The 13060-nt window shown below is 37.1% G+C and overlaps 6 protein-coding genes across 6 annotated transcripts; 3 read left to right on the top strand and 3 right to left on the bottom strand.

Moving 5' to 3' along the window:
• The first annotated feature begins 168 nt into the window (after window positions 1-168).
• Window positions 169-1648, top strand: LOC108103843 (transmembrane protein 147). Its single transcript, XM_017209579.2, has 4 exons — window positions 169-350; window positions 429-567; window positions 642-750; window positions 935-1648. The coding sequence occupies exons 1-4, from the start codon at window positions 277-279 to the stop codon at window positions 1294-1296; spliced, it is 684 nt and encodes a 227-aa protein (XP_017065068.1). The 5' UTR covers window positions 169-276; the 3' UTR covers window positions 1297-1648.
• Window positions 1649-1804: 156 nt separating this feature from the next.
• LOC108103781 lies at window positions 1805-4057 on the bottom strand. The gene is made up of 8 exons (XM_017209456.2): window positions 3799-4057; window positions 3570-3718; window positions 3231-3511; window positions 2989-3172; window positions 2549-2933; window positions 2200-2492; window positions 2007-2141; window positions 1805-1951 (listed from the first exon to the last, which is right to left on the bottom strand). Exons 1-8 carry the CDS (start codon window positions 3915-3917, stop codon window positions 1845-1847), a joined length of 1653 nt encoding a protein of 550 aa, XP_017064945.2. The 5' UTR covers window positions 3918-4057; the 3' UTR covers window positions 1805-1844.
• A 222-nt stretch (window positions 4058-4279) lies between these two features.
• Window positions 4280-5614, top strand: LOC108103314 (glia maturation factor beta). The gene is made up of 4 exons (XM_017208779.2): window positions 4280-4444; window positions 4601-4694; window positions 4751-4941; window positions 5064-5614. The coding sequence occupies exons 1-4, from the start codon at window positions 4442-4444 to the stop codon at window positions 5190-5192; spliced, it is 417 nt and encodes a 138-aa protein (XP_017064268.1). The 5' UTR covers window positions 4280-4441; the 3' UTR covers window positions 5193-5614.
• On the bottom strand, window positions 5500-7143 carry LOC108103138 (zinc finger protein 32). Its single transcript, XM_017208548.2, has 2 exons — window positions 6880-7143; window positions 5500-6811 (listed from the first exon to the last, which is right to left on the bottom strand). The coding sequence occupies exons 1-2, from the start codon at window positions 7003-7005 to the stop codon at window positions 5696-5698; spliced, it is 1242 nt and encodes a 413-aa protein (XP_017064037.2). The 5' UTR covers window positions 7006-7143; the 3' UTR covers window positions 5500-5695.
• Window positions 7144-7412: 269 nt separating this feature from the next.
• Window positions 7413-11221, top strand: LOC108103227 (ubiA prenyltransferase domain-containing protein 1 homolog). The gene is made up of 2 exons (XM_017208667.2): window positions 7413-8335; window positions 9102-11221. The coding sequence occupies exons 1-2, from the start codon at window positions 7907-7909 to the stop codon at window positions 9738-9740; spliced, it is 1068 nt and encodes a 355-aa protein (XP_017064156.1). The 5' UTR covers window positions 7413-7906; the 3' UTR covers window positions 9741-11221.
• A 92-nt stretch (window positions 11222-11313) lies between these two features.
• LOC108102304 (probable cytochrome P450 303a1) lies at window positions 11314-12874 on the bottom strand. The gene has a single exon (XM_017207509.2). It carries the CDS (start codon window positions 12826-12828, stop codon window positions 11314-11316), a length of 1515 nt encoding a protein of 504 aa, XP_017062998.1. The 5' UTR covers window positions 12829-12874.
• Between the last annotated feature and the right edge of the window lie 186 nt (window positions 12875-13060).

The following is a 13060-nucleotide window of genomic DNA, read 5'->3' as shown; positions in this document are numbered from 1 at the left end:
GTTTAACTGTGGTAAAATAATTAACTTAATAAAATAATGAATCTAATTATATTATAGCTTTATAAGTATACAATAATCTTGTCTATTAGGTTACATTACTTACATTTTTACAAGCCAAATGGTTTGCACTATTTATTTCTTTTCAGCTAGAAGCTACGGCAGCACTGACAGGCACATATCGATAACTTACTACGAGCAACGCTAGTTTTTTTCTTTTCAACTTTTAATTCTTCTCTTAATTAAGCCAAATAAGTTAGCCATAGGTTATCAAAGAAAATGACACTGTATCACTTTGGAAATTGTGTAGCCCTGCTGACGCCGTACTACTTCACCTACAAATACTCGGGCCTGTGAGTTTCTTTCTGCCAAGTGTCAAGTCGCCACCAGGTCAATGAAAATATTTATGAAGTGTCCCGGTTTTTTTACAGGTCAGAATATGGGGCCTTCTGGAAGTGCGTTCAGGCGGGCGGCATTTACATATTCACACAGCTCGTTAAGATGCTCGTACTGGCCACATTCTTCTACTCTGATGCTCCCTCTTCCAACAACGAGTTCAATTTTTTCGCGGTGCGTGTGCTTATCTCTATATTTACCATTAGACTTTTATTAAGGTTAAGTGGTGTTTGCTTTCTGCTTTACAGGAGATCTTCCGCTGCAGCGTGGACATCGCCGATCTGCTTGGATTCGCCCTTATTTTAAGTCGCATTCCCGGAAAGGGGCATTCAAAACTTATTACTGCTGGACTTGGCTGTAGGTCACCAATATCTTATTTAATCCCAAATTTAAAAGTCCGAATGCCAAAACATAAATTATGCCTTTTCATTCAGTTGGAATAAGATGCTTTCAAAGTTACCTTTACCTTTTTTTTTATCTTTTAATATCGTAAGCCTATGTTTATAATATCAAAAACTATTTATACAATCCTTTCCTGCAGGGGCCACGGCCGAGGTCATTCTATCTAGAGGCATCATGCTTTGGGTGGGAGCCCGCGGAACGGAGTTCAGCTGGATTTACATTCTCAAGTGTTTGGAGTCAAATGTACTTCTTGTGCAGCACATAAGCACGGCCACTCTTATCTGGCTGTTCACCCGCCACGATTTAAATAAAGCGCTGAAACCGCTGGTTAGTCTGCTGCTGGCGGTAACTGTTTTCAAGGGCGTCTGGCTGGAGGGCATGCTCCATATCCTCACTATTGGACCCTGGCTGACGGTGGCAGTGAAAGCGCTGGTGGCTGCCGTAATTGGATTCTGCACTCTGCATATATATTCTGGTCTAGCCCAGCAAATCGGCATTTAAATAAGAGAGCCAAAAACTTTGTATTCCTTATGTTCTGTAACTTGTTTATTTTGGTGTTGTCATAAAGAGAATGAGATTGTGTAACAAAGACAACAATTACGGTTTAGAGAATTACTCCAAATGTTATTGAATTATAGGAGCTATAACGTAATAGTAACAAAAAAGGTACATGAGTTTCAATGGGAACAAAGAAGTATATTTAATTAATATTAAAGTTGAGGTGATAATAACAATGAAAACCAATATTTGTATTTTTTCAAAAACCAAAATTATAGTTTTTCCAACTATTGAAAATAAGCCTTTTAGCTTCGACATCTTTGCCAATTTCTTAAAGACAGCGAAAAAGTGATGGTTATGAAATAGTTTAAAGTCTTTTTCGAAGACTACAATTTCAGCTTAAGCAGTAGTAACTACGATAACAAATTATTAACAAAAGCGACGTTTGAAAGGAACAATGAAAATAACATGTCATGGGGCACCGTACACCAACATAACAATTCCAAAGTTGTGACAATTGCTAACAGTCTTTATAAGATTTTAAACAATATTTAGAAACTATCTATTAGCTTGACACCCTTTCTTCCTAGAGTAATTTGGTCCATTTCAAGGGAGTTACCCCGCTTTGAGATTTGTATGAAATTATCTCGAACTAGATCTAAAATCAAACACAACGTATATTATTTGTATAAACCATTTGGTTTCGAACTTACATAATAAATTAATAAAGGCTATCGAAACGTTGAAGCGACTTTCAAATGATTTTATAAAATCATGGGCATCGATTCCTGTGATTTTGGAATTTTTACGCCAAATGTTTAGTAGATTCATCATCACATTGTGAACACCTGAAATAAAATTAAATATATTTAGATTTCATTTATTTTTTCAAAAATTGTATCTTACCGAAATTAATATTCTCATAGTGTAAAGTGTGTTGAAAGAAATTGTTATTGCCTTCTGGATTTTTAACCACGTGGGGTAATGAAGATGAAAAGACGTTCTTTATTTCATGGGATTCGACCTGATGAATATGTGACTCTTCATAACTTAATTTTTTTACGTAAAAAATATCCTTTAAAAGGGTCTTCGAAAAATCGCTGCCAAATATATTTCTCAAGATGTTTTCGGTCTCTTGATGCATTTCTTCTTTATTTGACCTAAAGCTTCGATAATTTTCAATAGATGAAAATATTGCACTGAAAATAAAACTTTAAATATTAAAATACTTAACAATAAAATGTATCTTTCTTACGTTTTATTCAGTTTGCTTAAAAGTTCATTAGGAAATTTCCGTATTTCTGATGGTTTTTGTATTATTACAGTTCTAGACATATAATCATCCATATATTTGCGTCTATGCTTTTGGAGTTGTTCTCGAGTGTATTTAATATGGTTATCTACCAAGAGTTTTCTTTTGCGAGAATTCTTCGGTTTGCTGAATATTATTTCTTCAAAAGGCTTTGAAAATTGCGACATCGAATGTTTACATTCTAATTTATCTCCAGCTGAATCAATGTTGTCAGGAATAATTTGGACCATTATTGCATTGTCAACTTTGAAAATTTCCAATTCATCCAATCTCGGCATTTTTTCTGGTAAAATGCCGGTTGCATCCTGGGTGGTTAAGCGCTTTTTTACTAAAGATAAAAAAATTAGTTCAATAAACTTGTATTAAAAATTGTTATTCATTACAGTCAGATTTTTTTCCGTTTTTGGGGTAAAGTTCTTGAAAAATGGTTAAATCTAACTCATCGTTATCACCAAAACCATCAGATGACATTATAATGTTTTGGTCTTCGTTATCTTGTATTTCTTCAGTTATGGTAAAGGCATGATATGACATTGATTCCTTACATCTTCGTGGTAGTTCTATAGACTATTAAAATACAATTTTAGAAGATGAAAAAGATTAACGGGACCTTTTGGGGACTTACCTGGTTTAAATCCTCGACCATCTGTTCTGTGCATTCTGACTTCCACATTTGACATTCAGATAGTACGTTTTCGTAGTACTTCTGAGAGAATTCACTTAAAAATTCAGACTCCTGAAATCTGGGGCGTTTTGAGATTGTGATATTTGCTTTCTTAGTGATCACACGCTTCCGTTTATGTTGATTTGTAATATCCGATTTTTTGTCCAAAACAGATATTGTGGTTGTAAGAACAAAGTCCACATTCTTACTTTTCATTTGATCCAGCAAAAGTTTCGTATCTCCTAAACGGATGTGTGAATATATGTGTGTGCATTAACGATTTACTATGACTAGTCTTACCTAAAAGAATATCCACCTGACATCTATAAATATTAGTAGCGCCGTATGCCAGATGTGAAATATGTTTAAAATTTACATTTCTATTGTTCCTTGTATTCGTATGACGTATTCTCAACGTGTTTTCGTCTATTAAGTCAGTGATTTTCTTGCTAAAACGTTCATCAATTTGTTATGGAATTTGAATAAATATATATCTATATAGGTTTTACATCAAACATAGCTTAATTACCAGCAATCCACTATATTCACGGCTTCGATCTCATTCCGATCGAATGGGGCCCGGGATTTGCGACCTCCTATCTTCCAGCAGGAATCTAAACTATTCCCCTCACACAAATCAAGTTTCATCTTTAATATCGTTTTCTAAAGTGTACGATAAATCTAGCTACATCGTTTGGGCAGTTAAAAATTTATTGCAGACATTAGTGTAATACAACGGTTTTTACTAGCACCTCTAAGGCACTAGAGGTGAAAAATCTATCAAAATATGGTATCGGGTTTAAAGAAGTTATTTTAGATTTATTAATAACAAATTCAATTTTTTTCATAACTTTATGTGTATCTTATTTATTTATTTCTTAAATGGAATTAAAAAACTTTTTTATTGCAATTGGTATAATAAAGTGCGCAATATCTTTTTAGCGATACTAGAAACATCGTATATTCAAAATGACCGATATTTTTAGCTGTGTTTCATGATATTTTTTGGCGTTCAGACAACGGTCGCACTGCAGGAACAACAACACAAAAAATACAAGAAAGAAAACATTTAAACGATTTTGAAGGAAAACTGATATATAAACACAACGACAACTGCCAAAGAATCCGCAGGCCTTTTCCTGGGTTCCTTACAAAAAGACAAAACTATAGCTATGGTAAGAAATTAACAAAATCGAAAATCAATTATCAAAATGAAAACATGACTAATAGAGGTGGGCGTGTTTATGTTTGTGTTTTTCGATCGGCGATTGCTGTCCCCAGATATCTTTGGTAATTTCCGTACATTAATCAATTAAATATGTTTCTTACAGGGTGATAACAAAATTTGCGACATTAGCAACGAAGTTCTGGAGGAATTGAAGAAGTTTCGCTTTAGTAAGAGCAAAAATAATGCGGCTTTGATATGTAAGCATTAATTGCCATGGTGACGGAAGTTCTATAACTCTGGAGTTCTTTTTCAGTAAAAGTCGACCGGGAAAAGCAATCGGTGGTACTCGATGAATTCATTGACGATATTTCAGTAGATGAACTTCAAGACACATTGCCAGGACATCAGCCCCGATATGTAATCTATACGTATAAAATGGTTCACGACGATCAGCGCATTTCCTACCCCATGTGTTTTATTTTTTACACCCCAAGGGATAGTCAGGTAATCAAACACAAGATCCCAATAATATTTATTATTATATGGCTTTGCAATTTTGATTGACTTTTAAAAGATATGATAAAAAGTACACGTTCTTAATTTAATTAATCATTTCTCTATTTCAGATCGAACTACAGATGATGTATGCCTGCACTAAGAGTGCTCTTCAACGGGAAGTGGATCTCACACGTGTCTATGAAATTCGCGAACTGGACGAATTAACCGAGGAGTGGCTGAAAGCAAAACTCAAGTAAAGAGGATTCTATCTCAGGAATCAGTCATTCCGGGCCGTTGTCAAAAGCAATATTTTATGATAGTTCTTCGATTGATTTTTGAGCATTTTATACACATATTTAAACTGGATCAAGCCGATACCAACGATGCATACCAATACCAAACAAACCAATATTGAGATACAATTTTTACATACAGAAAACACAAATCAAGCTAGGTGTATACAAAGTAATGAAAATTTTATATGGACGATCGCATTCGACAAGAATGCGTGAAGAGTTCTTAGTGTTTTAGTTTTTGCATTTAAGTAATAATTTTTATAGAAGCTGTGCTTGCCAAATTTCTATATGTATTTATTGTAAAGATATAAAAGCAGACATGACAAGATATTTCCATTTTATATAGACAAACTAAATAAAAGTGTTCAATATTAAAAAACAAATACTGAATATGGATAGATAATTAAACACCAATACCCAACCTCGATAGATATGGCTTTTAAAAATTATATTATTGTAATACTTCAGTAATGTAATCTCTGAGCCGCCGTATGGTGTAGCATTGTGTAACGCCCTTCGCTGGGCGTGGGCGGTGGAGGCGGCGGTGGAGCCAACATATGAGCCATAGCAGCCATTCCCATTTGGGTGGCAGGATTCGGTGGTCCCAGATGATGCAATGCATCGTGATGATAGTGATGCGACATAGGTGGTGCAGGTGGAAGCGGGAGATTTAGCAGATTATTGTTAACAGCATGTGTTCGAAAATGAAGACTTAGATTGTCCGCCGTATCAAAAGCCTTGTCGCAATCCGGGCACTTGAAGTGGGAGTGATCCAGGGAATCTAGCCCCACAGGATCCGTGTCTATGGGTTCGTCATCATCATCGTCTACTATGTCATGATTTGTACTAGATTCGAGGGGATGGAGTTTTATCTTATGAGATCTCATATCTCTTCGCCTACTGAAGGCCTTGCCGCAGACATCGCAATGATGGTTTTTAATGCCCGTATGAGTTATCATGTGTTTTGATAGATCACCGGCTGTATAGAAACCTTTTTGACAGAGGGAGCATATCTGATCCCGCACTCCTAAATGAATTTTTTGATGCGCCTGGAAATTACCCAATGCCGAGAATTGTTTGGAGCAGATTTCACATTGAAATGGCTTGTCGCCCGTATGAGTCCTTTCATGCACTTTGAGGTTGTACTTCTGTGCGAATCTTTGTATGCAGAAGCTGCATTGATAGGGTTTCTCTCCTGTGTGTGTTCTTATGTGTTGAGTTAGTTGAGCAATACACTTGAAGCTTTTGTGACATTCGTAGCACGTGTGGGGCATCTTTGGCACTGGTTTGGGCCCTCTTTTCTTGTGCTCCTCTGGTGGCTTTCTTTGATATCGGGATCGCCTCTTGCTCACTTTGCTTTCCGCCGGCTCCTCCTCGTCGCTATAGCGTTGTAGATGCGAAGGTTTCTCAACAATGTCCGTGTTAGTGGCTGCATCCTGACGCCAAGACTCTAGAATGCCCAGATATTGCCGCAGCCGAAGATCGCTATTTTCACATTCCTGTTTGAAGTGGAAGGCAACTCCCAGACGGTAAATGCAGTTGTTGCAGATTACCGAAGGCAAGCCATCGGTTTTGAAAACCTTAAAAATTTAAATGAATTGGATATGTGACATTTTTTCATTTATGGTTTATTTTTTATAATACCTACTCTTATTTTGGCACATTGCATCAACATAACCGAGGGGATCATGGCAAAGTCTGTGCTATAAATTGAAGTCACAGGATGTAGCTCCTCTAGGCAAACCCTACATATTTTGTGTATATTATAATCCATCTTTACTTTAACAATTTTATGGAAATCAACAAACAAATATTAAGTTTTTTTAACAGCTGATTGCGACCAGGGCTGCACAAGCAAAGCTAAGGTTCAAGGTATAATTACTCTGTCTTCAAAATATAATGGAACTTACTATTTATTATATATTGACTTTTTTAGAGAATTTCGGAGGTTTTTACAAATATGAAGTAAACAATTACCTCGAATATGGCCTGTACAACAACAATAAAATTTCTATTAAAAAAAATAAAAACCCGCATTTATTAATTCAAATAAATGAAGCAAATGTTTAAATGAATATTTGGGTTTTTATTTCATATTTTGCTAATTACTTTAATTTATAAAAACCCATTTAGAAACTTAATCCAGGGCTGCACAAGAAAAGACATACTGCCAGACCTGGCTAAAAGGTGTGACCGTCTCCGGTTTTTGCGCTGACGTGACGTGACAGTTGATTTGTTTGATTAAAATAAATAAGGGAAAAATCGCAGATAAATTGATTAGCGGCGAAATCAATCTGTCCGGAACCGGTACCAAGAAAAGAAAAAACAGTTCTCAAAAGGGAAGAGTTCCGGCAGATCGCTGTAGCAGAAGAGGGAAAGAGAAGGATAGAGTGAGAGAGAGCTGCACGGGTGAAATTTCGTGGTTTCGGGAGCCCCTGAGGCCCCCATAAGATATCCATTCCCCACTGACAAAATGCTGTGTATACAAAATTAGCTATTATCGAAAGCAGGCAGCGCATGTGCCGGCATCAGAAAATTACTATTTAATATTTAAGCTTTTGTAAACAAATTCTGGAGAAGAGACCAAGGTCAAACAAGCTGTCGAATACGAATACCTGGTGAATAGGTTTCGTTTCGTTTCGCTCCGTAGTGCCAGTAATCCCGAGCAGTTTGCAATGGACACAACAAGCCAGCTGTTGCCCAATGGCCATCTGTCCAGGAATGGTAAAACCAAAACGGAGGACGAGGAGGAGATCAAAGTAGAATCTACATCAGGTGCAGGTGCTGGAAAAGCACTAACTGGACTAACAGGGCACTCATCCACATCCGGTACATTTATGAAACTGAAAACTTATCTCCTAGCTCTGCGTCCCTGGTCGCTGTCCGCCAGTCTAGTGCCTACACTCCTCGGCTCGGCCTTGGCCCACCGCTCCCAGTGGGCGGCAGAGTTTTCGCTGGCCACTTTTTTCCTTACCGCATTCACAGTGGTCACTGTCCACTGCGCCGGCAACGTCGTAAACACCTACTTCGACTTCATCAAGGGCATCGACAAACAGAAGGCCGACGACCGCACGCTGGTGGACCACATACTCACAAAGGATGAGGTGAGAAATAGTTTGAATCAATTAATTATTAATTAATAAATGCCAGATCCATAGATACAAAATTTATGATTTTCAATGTTAACCCTCAGGAGAGGCTGAAGGCAATTAACAATTGAATTTCTGTATTTTTCGTTTGAGTGTTTTTGCATTCCTTACAAATTTTGTGATTGTATCGCTTCAAACTTTTGCCTCTACAATGGTGTTTTTATATCCCTATGAATTTCAAGAGAAATTAAATTTTTTTTGTTTCGGCGAAAAAAAAATCATAACAAAAATAAAACGTGATTTTTCAATTGTGTTCTGATTAGGAACTAAGTTAAGTTGATCCATAACGGCAACAATTTATTTTGACTATCTTTGCATTCCATATGCAAAAATTGTATAGCTTTAAACTTTTGCCTCTGCAATGGAAATATATTATTTACATATATACCAATAAATTTCTTGAGAAATTAAATGTTTTTCATTTCGTTGAAAAAATCGTGATGAAAATAAAACCATTTTACGGAGCCAGTTGTTTTTTGAATATTTTTTTGGCAATTAGCAAAATGCTAATTTAAATCAAGGGCATAACTATAAGTGCATTCACAAATATATTTAAAAAAAATATTAAACTGTGATAAGGATAACTTTAAAATTATTTCTTTAAACTTTTGTATCTTTCTATTTTTAAAACGCAAATCAGTGCATTTATTAGATATTTAATAAATTAACTTAATTTGACCGTTTAACATAATTACATATTATAAGCTATTTTTATTTTCAGGTGGTTTCGCTAGGTGCCATTTTGTACATGGCTGGCTGTGGAGGCTTTGTTTTGCTGGCTGTGCTCAGTCCAGCAAAAATGGAGCACTTGGCACTAATCTACTTCGGTGGACTGTCCTCCAGTTTTCTGTACACAGGAGGTATTGGTTTCAAGTATATTGCCCTTGGAGATCTGGTTATACTGATACTCTTTGGGCCAATTTCGGTGCTATTTGCCTTCATGTCACAAACTGGTCATGTAGACTGGACGACAATGGGCTACGCAATTCCACTGGCACTAAACACGGAGGCCATCCTGCACAGCAATAATACACGAGATGCAGACAACGATCGCCGTGCTGGAATCGTAACGCTGGCTATTTTGATTGGACGCACTGCCTCGCATGTTTTGTACGCGATGCTGCTCTTCGCACCATACTCACTCTTCTTTATCTTTGGCTTAAAGTACTCCCTGTGGTTTCTGCTGCCACTGGTGACCCTGCCACAAGCCTTCCAAATAGAGAAACGCTTCCGGAACGAACAGACGATGCACCTTGTGCCCCGGCAAACGGCTAAACTAAACTTCTTCTTTGGCATTTTGTATATTGTGGCTTGTTGTTGTGCCCAACAGTTGCCCACCTTTGGATTCCGGAAAAATTGATAGACGGAAGAAACTGGGGGCTCTGTCAGAAAAACAAAATCAGCGCGAAACTGGTGCAATGGTTTTTAGGGAATTTCATTAGATTTTAGTCAATGTGTTTGTAGCGAGAATGGAGAACGAAACTTTGCCAGTTTCTCAAAGTTTGATGTTGCGCTAATTTCGAATGCCTGCTAGTCGCCCTTTAGAGTCTAAACTTCTGAACTGAACATATCCTAGCCCTAATGGGACTATTTATTTGACAGAAAATCTGGAGACTTACTATATAAGACACTTTTCAAAAGAGATTACAGGCCTAATATCAGCTCAAGTCTTAAATTTTTAAATCCAAACGATGAATTAAAAGCACGATTTAAATATAAATGATCTGGAATTTTTCCAGACAATTTAGCCTAAATCGGCTTAATTAAGAGAAACAAAATCTTATAAAGCATGACAATATATTTAATATAAACCATTTAATTTGTAGAAAGAAACATGTATTTTTAAGTTCAGTAACTGAAAAGTATGATATTAGACCTTTAATTTCTGTATTGAAAAATCTTTAAATTGTCATAGGATTGGTTTACTTCCTTCAATACCAACCATAACGTATTCCAATCGTTTTTATTTATTTAACATCGTCACAATCTTAAAACCTAATCTATTACAACTCAATTTAATTTATAATCATACTCTTCCTCTCGCGCGTTGGGAACTACGGACCAAGAAAATTATGTGCAGCAGTTACCAGTAATGCTAATGCAGCCCCAATTTATATTATTCTAAAATATATATCACCACATTCATACTGGTGCAGATACTTAAGTTTCGCAAATCAAAATGCAGATTTACTTTACTAATAGAAGTGCTTGGAACTGCAGCTAAGTTAATAGTTTTTTGGCTGGCTTGCTTTTTGTGTAACGATTGTTAGAGTTTTTACATATAGTATATACACGAACACGAGCATATATATTTATATACACACATATAGATCATGTAAGCCCAGTGTCTAGCAGCAAGCTCAGAGTGAGAATATCAAAGGGAAAAATCAAGAAACACCTAAGTAAAACGAAAACAGAACACAAATTTAAATTTTTAAATAACTATATACTTAGATGTCGACGGAGAGGCGAAGGAGCAACAATTGTTTTCCATTAAGAATAGTGTATGCATATAAACAAATAGCTTTAAATAACAAACAGAAGAGAAGAAAGCCAAAACCCATTCACATTATAATCCATTGTGTAATTGAACATTTTTGTGGCAATATTTATTTGTACGCCAGTTTTTGTACATTCATTCATTCATTCTTTTATATAATGAATAGAGAAATGCTTCTGTTGAAATCGCTCAGCACGAGTTGACTTGAACTAAGTGAAAACTTTGTAGACTACAAATCAACAACAAGATGAACAATAATAATTATAATGATATTGATAATTAAATGTTTAAATAGAGAATGTAAAAATTGATCTGTGTAATATATTCTGGTATACATTTTATTGAATTTTAGGGAAGTATTTGGGGGTATCATTAAATCCACTATTCTCTAATGGTGATCCATGACGAGGTAAGTACTATAAACCTATAATAATTACAATTGCTCCCTGGCTACCAGCATTATGTCATATGGCTTTACGGCAGCGGTAGCTCCTTCTAGAGGTATCTCCTCCGGCACTTGTCCAGGAATGGCCACCATTTTGAAGTTCTGCAGCACTGTGGTGGTAAACATAAATAAGTTCTGTCTTCCTAACAAATCTCCCATGCATCGATGACGTCCGAAGCCAAAGGGATTGAAGGCTTCGGGTAGCTTTAAATGACCATCGAACAGGAATCTCTCAGGATCGAATGTCTCTGGGTCGGGGAAATCTACTGGGTTGATGAGCATTCCCCTGAAACAGGCTATAACCATGGTGTCTTTGGGAATTTCATATCCTGATAATCGAGTATCGCGCACAGCTCGATGCGGAATGCCAAAAGTATGGAGCATGAACATCCTTACCGCCTCCAAAGTGATGGCCTCGCAATATGGCAATTTCAAGCGATCTTTGGACCACTCAGGTATGCGCTCTAGACCAACTACCTCCTTGATTTCTTGAAAAGCCCGCTCCTGGATTTCAGGTTGTAATACCAAATGCATGAAACAGAAGCCCAAACTCTTGTTAGTAGTCTCAGATCCAGCCAAAAACATATCCAAACAAATGGCCAAAAGGCTTTCATCACTAAACATGCCCTTTTCATCATTTCCCTCCTCCTGGGCACGAAGATAGGAATCCATCAGATCCCTTGGCTCATCATAGTTCTTAAAAGTTAAGCGATGCAAGTCGATCTCCTTGTTCATAAAGGAGTACAACGAACGATGGCTTTCTACAAACCCATTATAGCCAGAGTAGTCCGGAGCTATAAATCGAAGCAGAGGAAAGTGACTGAATAGAGCTCCCACCATATCTATATTTTTGAAGAGCTCAAAGAACGTCTCCAATAGTTCTGTGATTTCTGGAGAACCAGGTTCATATCTCCTGCCACTCAGCATGCACCATAGTGTATTTAAAACATATACACTCGTAAGGTCGTGCATTTCAATCCGCGCCTGCTTTCCTCCAGACTTTATAACTTGATCCTTAAGGTCCTGAAGCAAACAGGTTGCTTCATTGTGTACAATGTCCAACATTCCACTTCTTGCAAATCCGAAATTCTTCAAATGTCTTAAAATAAATCTACGCTGCTCCACCCACATTTCACCGTCGGTTAAAAGAACTCCTAATCGGGAATTAAAAGTCCTCAGGCGATAAAATATACCATCGGGTCGGCCATCAATATCTTCATTGGTCATCATTTCATTAATGGCATCGTTCGTATAGGCTATAACCACCTTATCCTTGCCAATCTTTAGACCAAAGAAGCCATAAGGATTCACATATTGCTTGGCGAGTACATCAATCACTTTGCAGAACATTCCAAGACGACATCGAAGCTGGGAAACCTGAAGGGCACTTCCCACTATCGGATACCAACGAGGTCCTGGAGGAAATCTTTTTGGTTTTCGCACACCTCCAAACAAGATTGTCAAGAGAGTTGCGCAGAAAATCCATATGACCGCATAAAACATGTTTCCGGCTTTCACTTTCTCGAATTATGTAATCTTGTTTGAAGTTTTAGCTGGAGCTTGGAGTCGGTAAGTTATCCACAGTTTCCTGGTCATCGAATCCGGAGCCTGATCCCGCACCTGACTTTCACCTAAATCGACTGAATCCGCTTGGTCGACTGGGCCTGGCTTTTATAGACGTCTTGTAAAAAGCTTTTCCTCTTGTATGAGTTTTTTTTTCGCCGTTAAAGTTTTT

Source organism: Drosophila eugracilis, unplaced genomic scaffold, assembly GCF_018153835.1.
Source record: "Drosophila eugracilis isolate 14026-0451.02 unplaced genomic scaffold, ASM1815383v1 contig_1197, whole genome shotgun sequence".
NCBI lineage: Eukaryota > Metazoa > Arthropoda > Insecta > Diptera > Drosophilidae > Drosophila > Drosophila eugracilis.
This window is presented reverse-complemented; position numbering and strand designations above follow the sequence as displayed.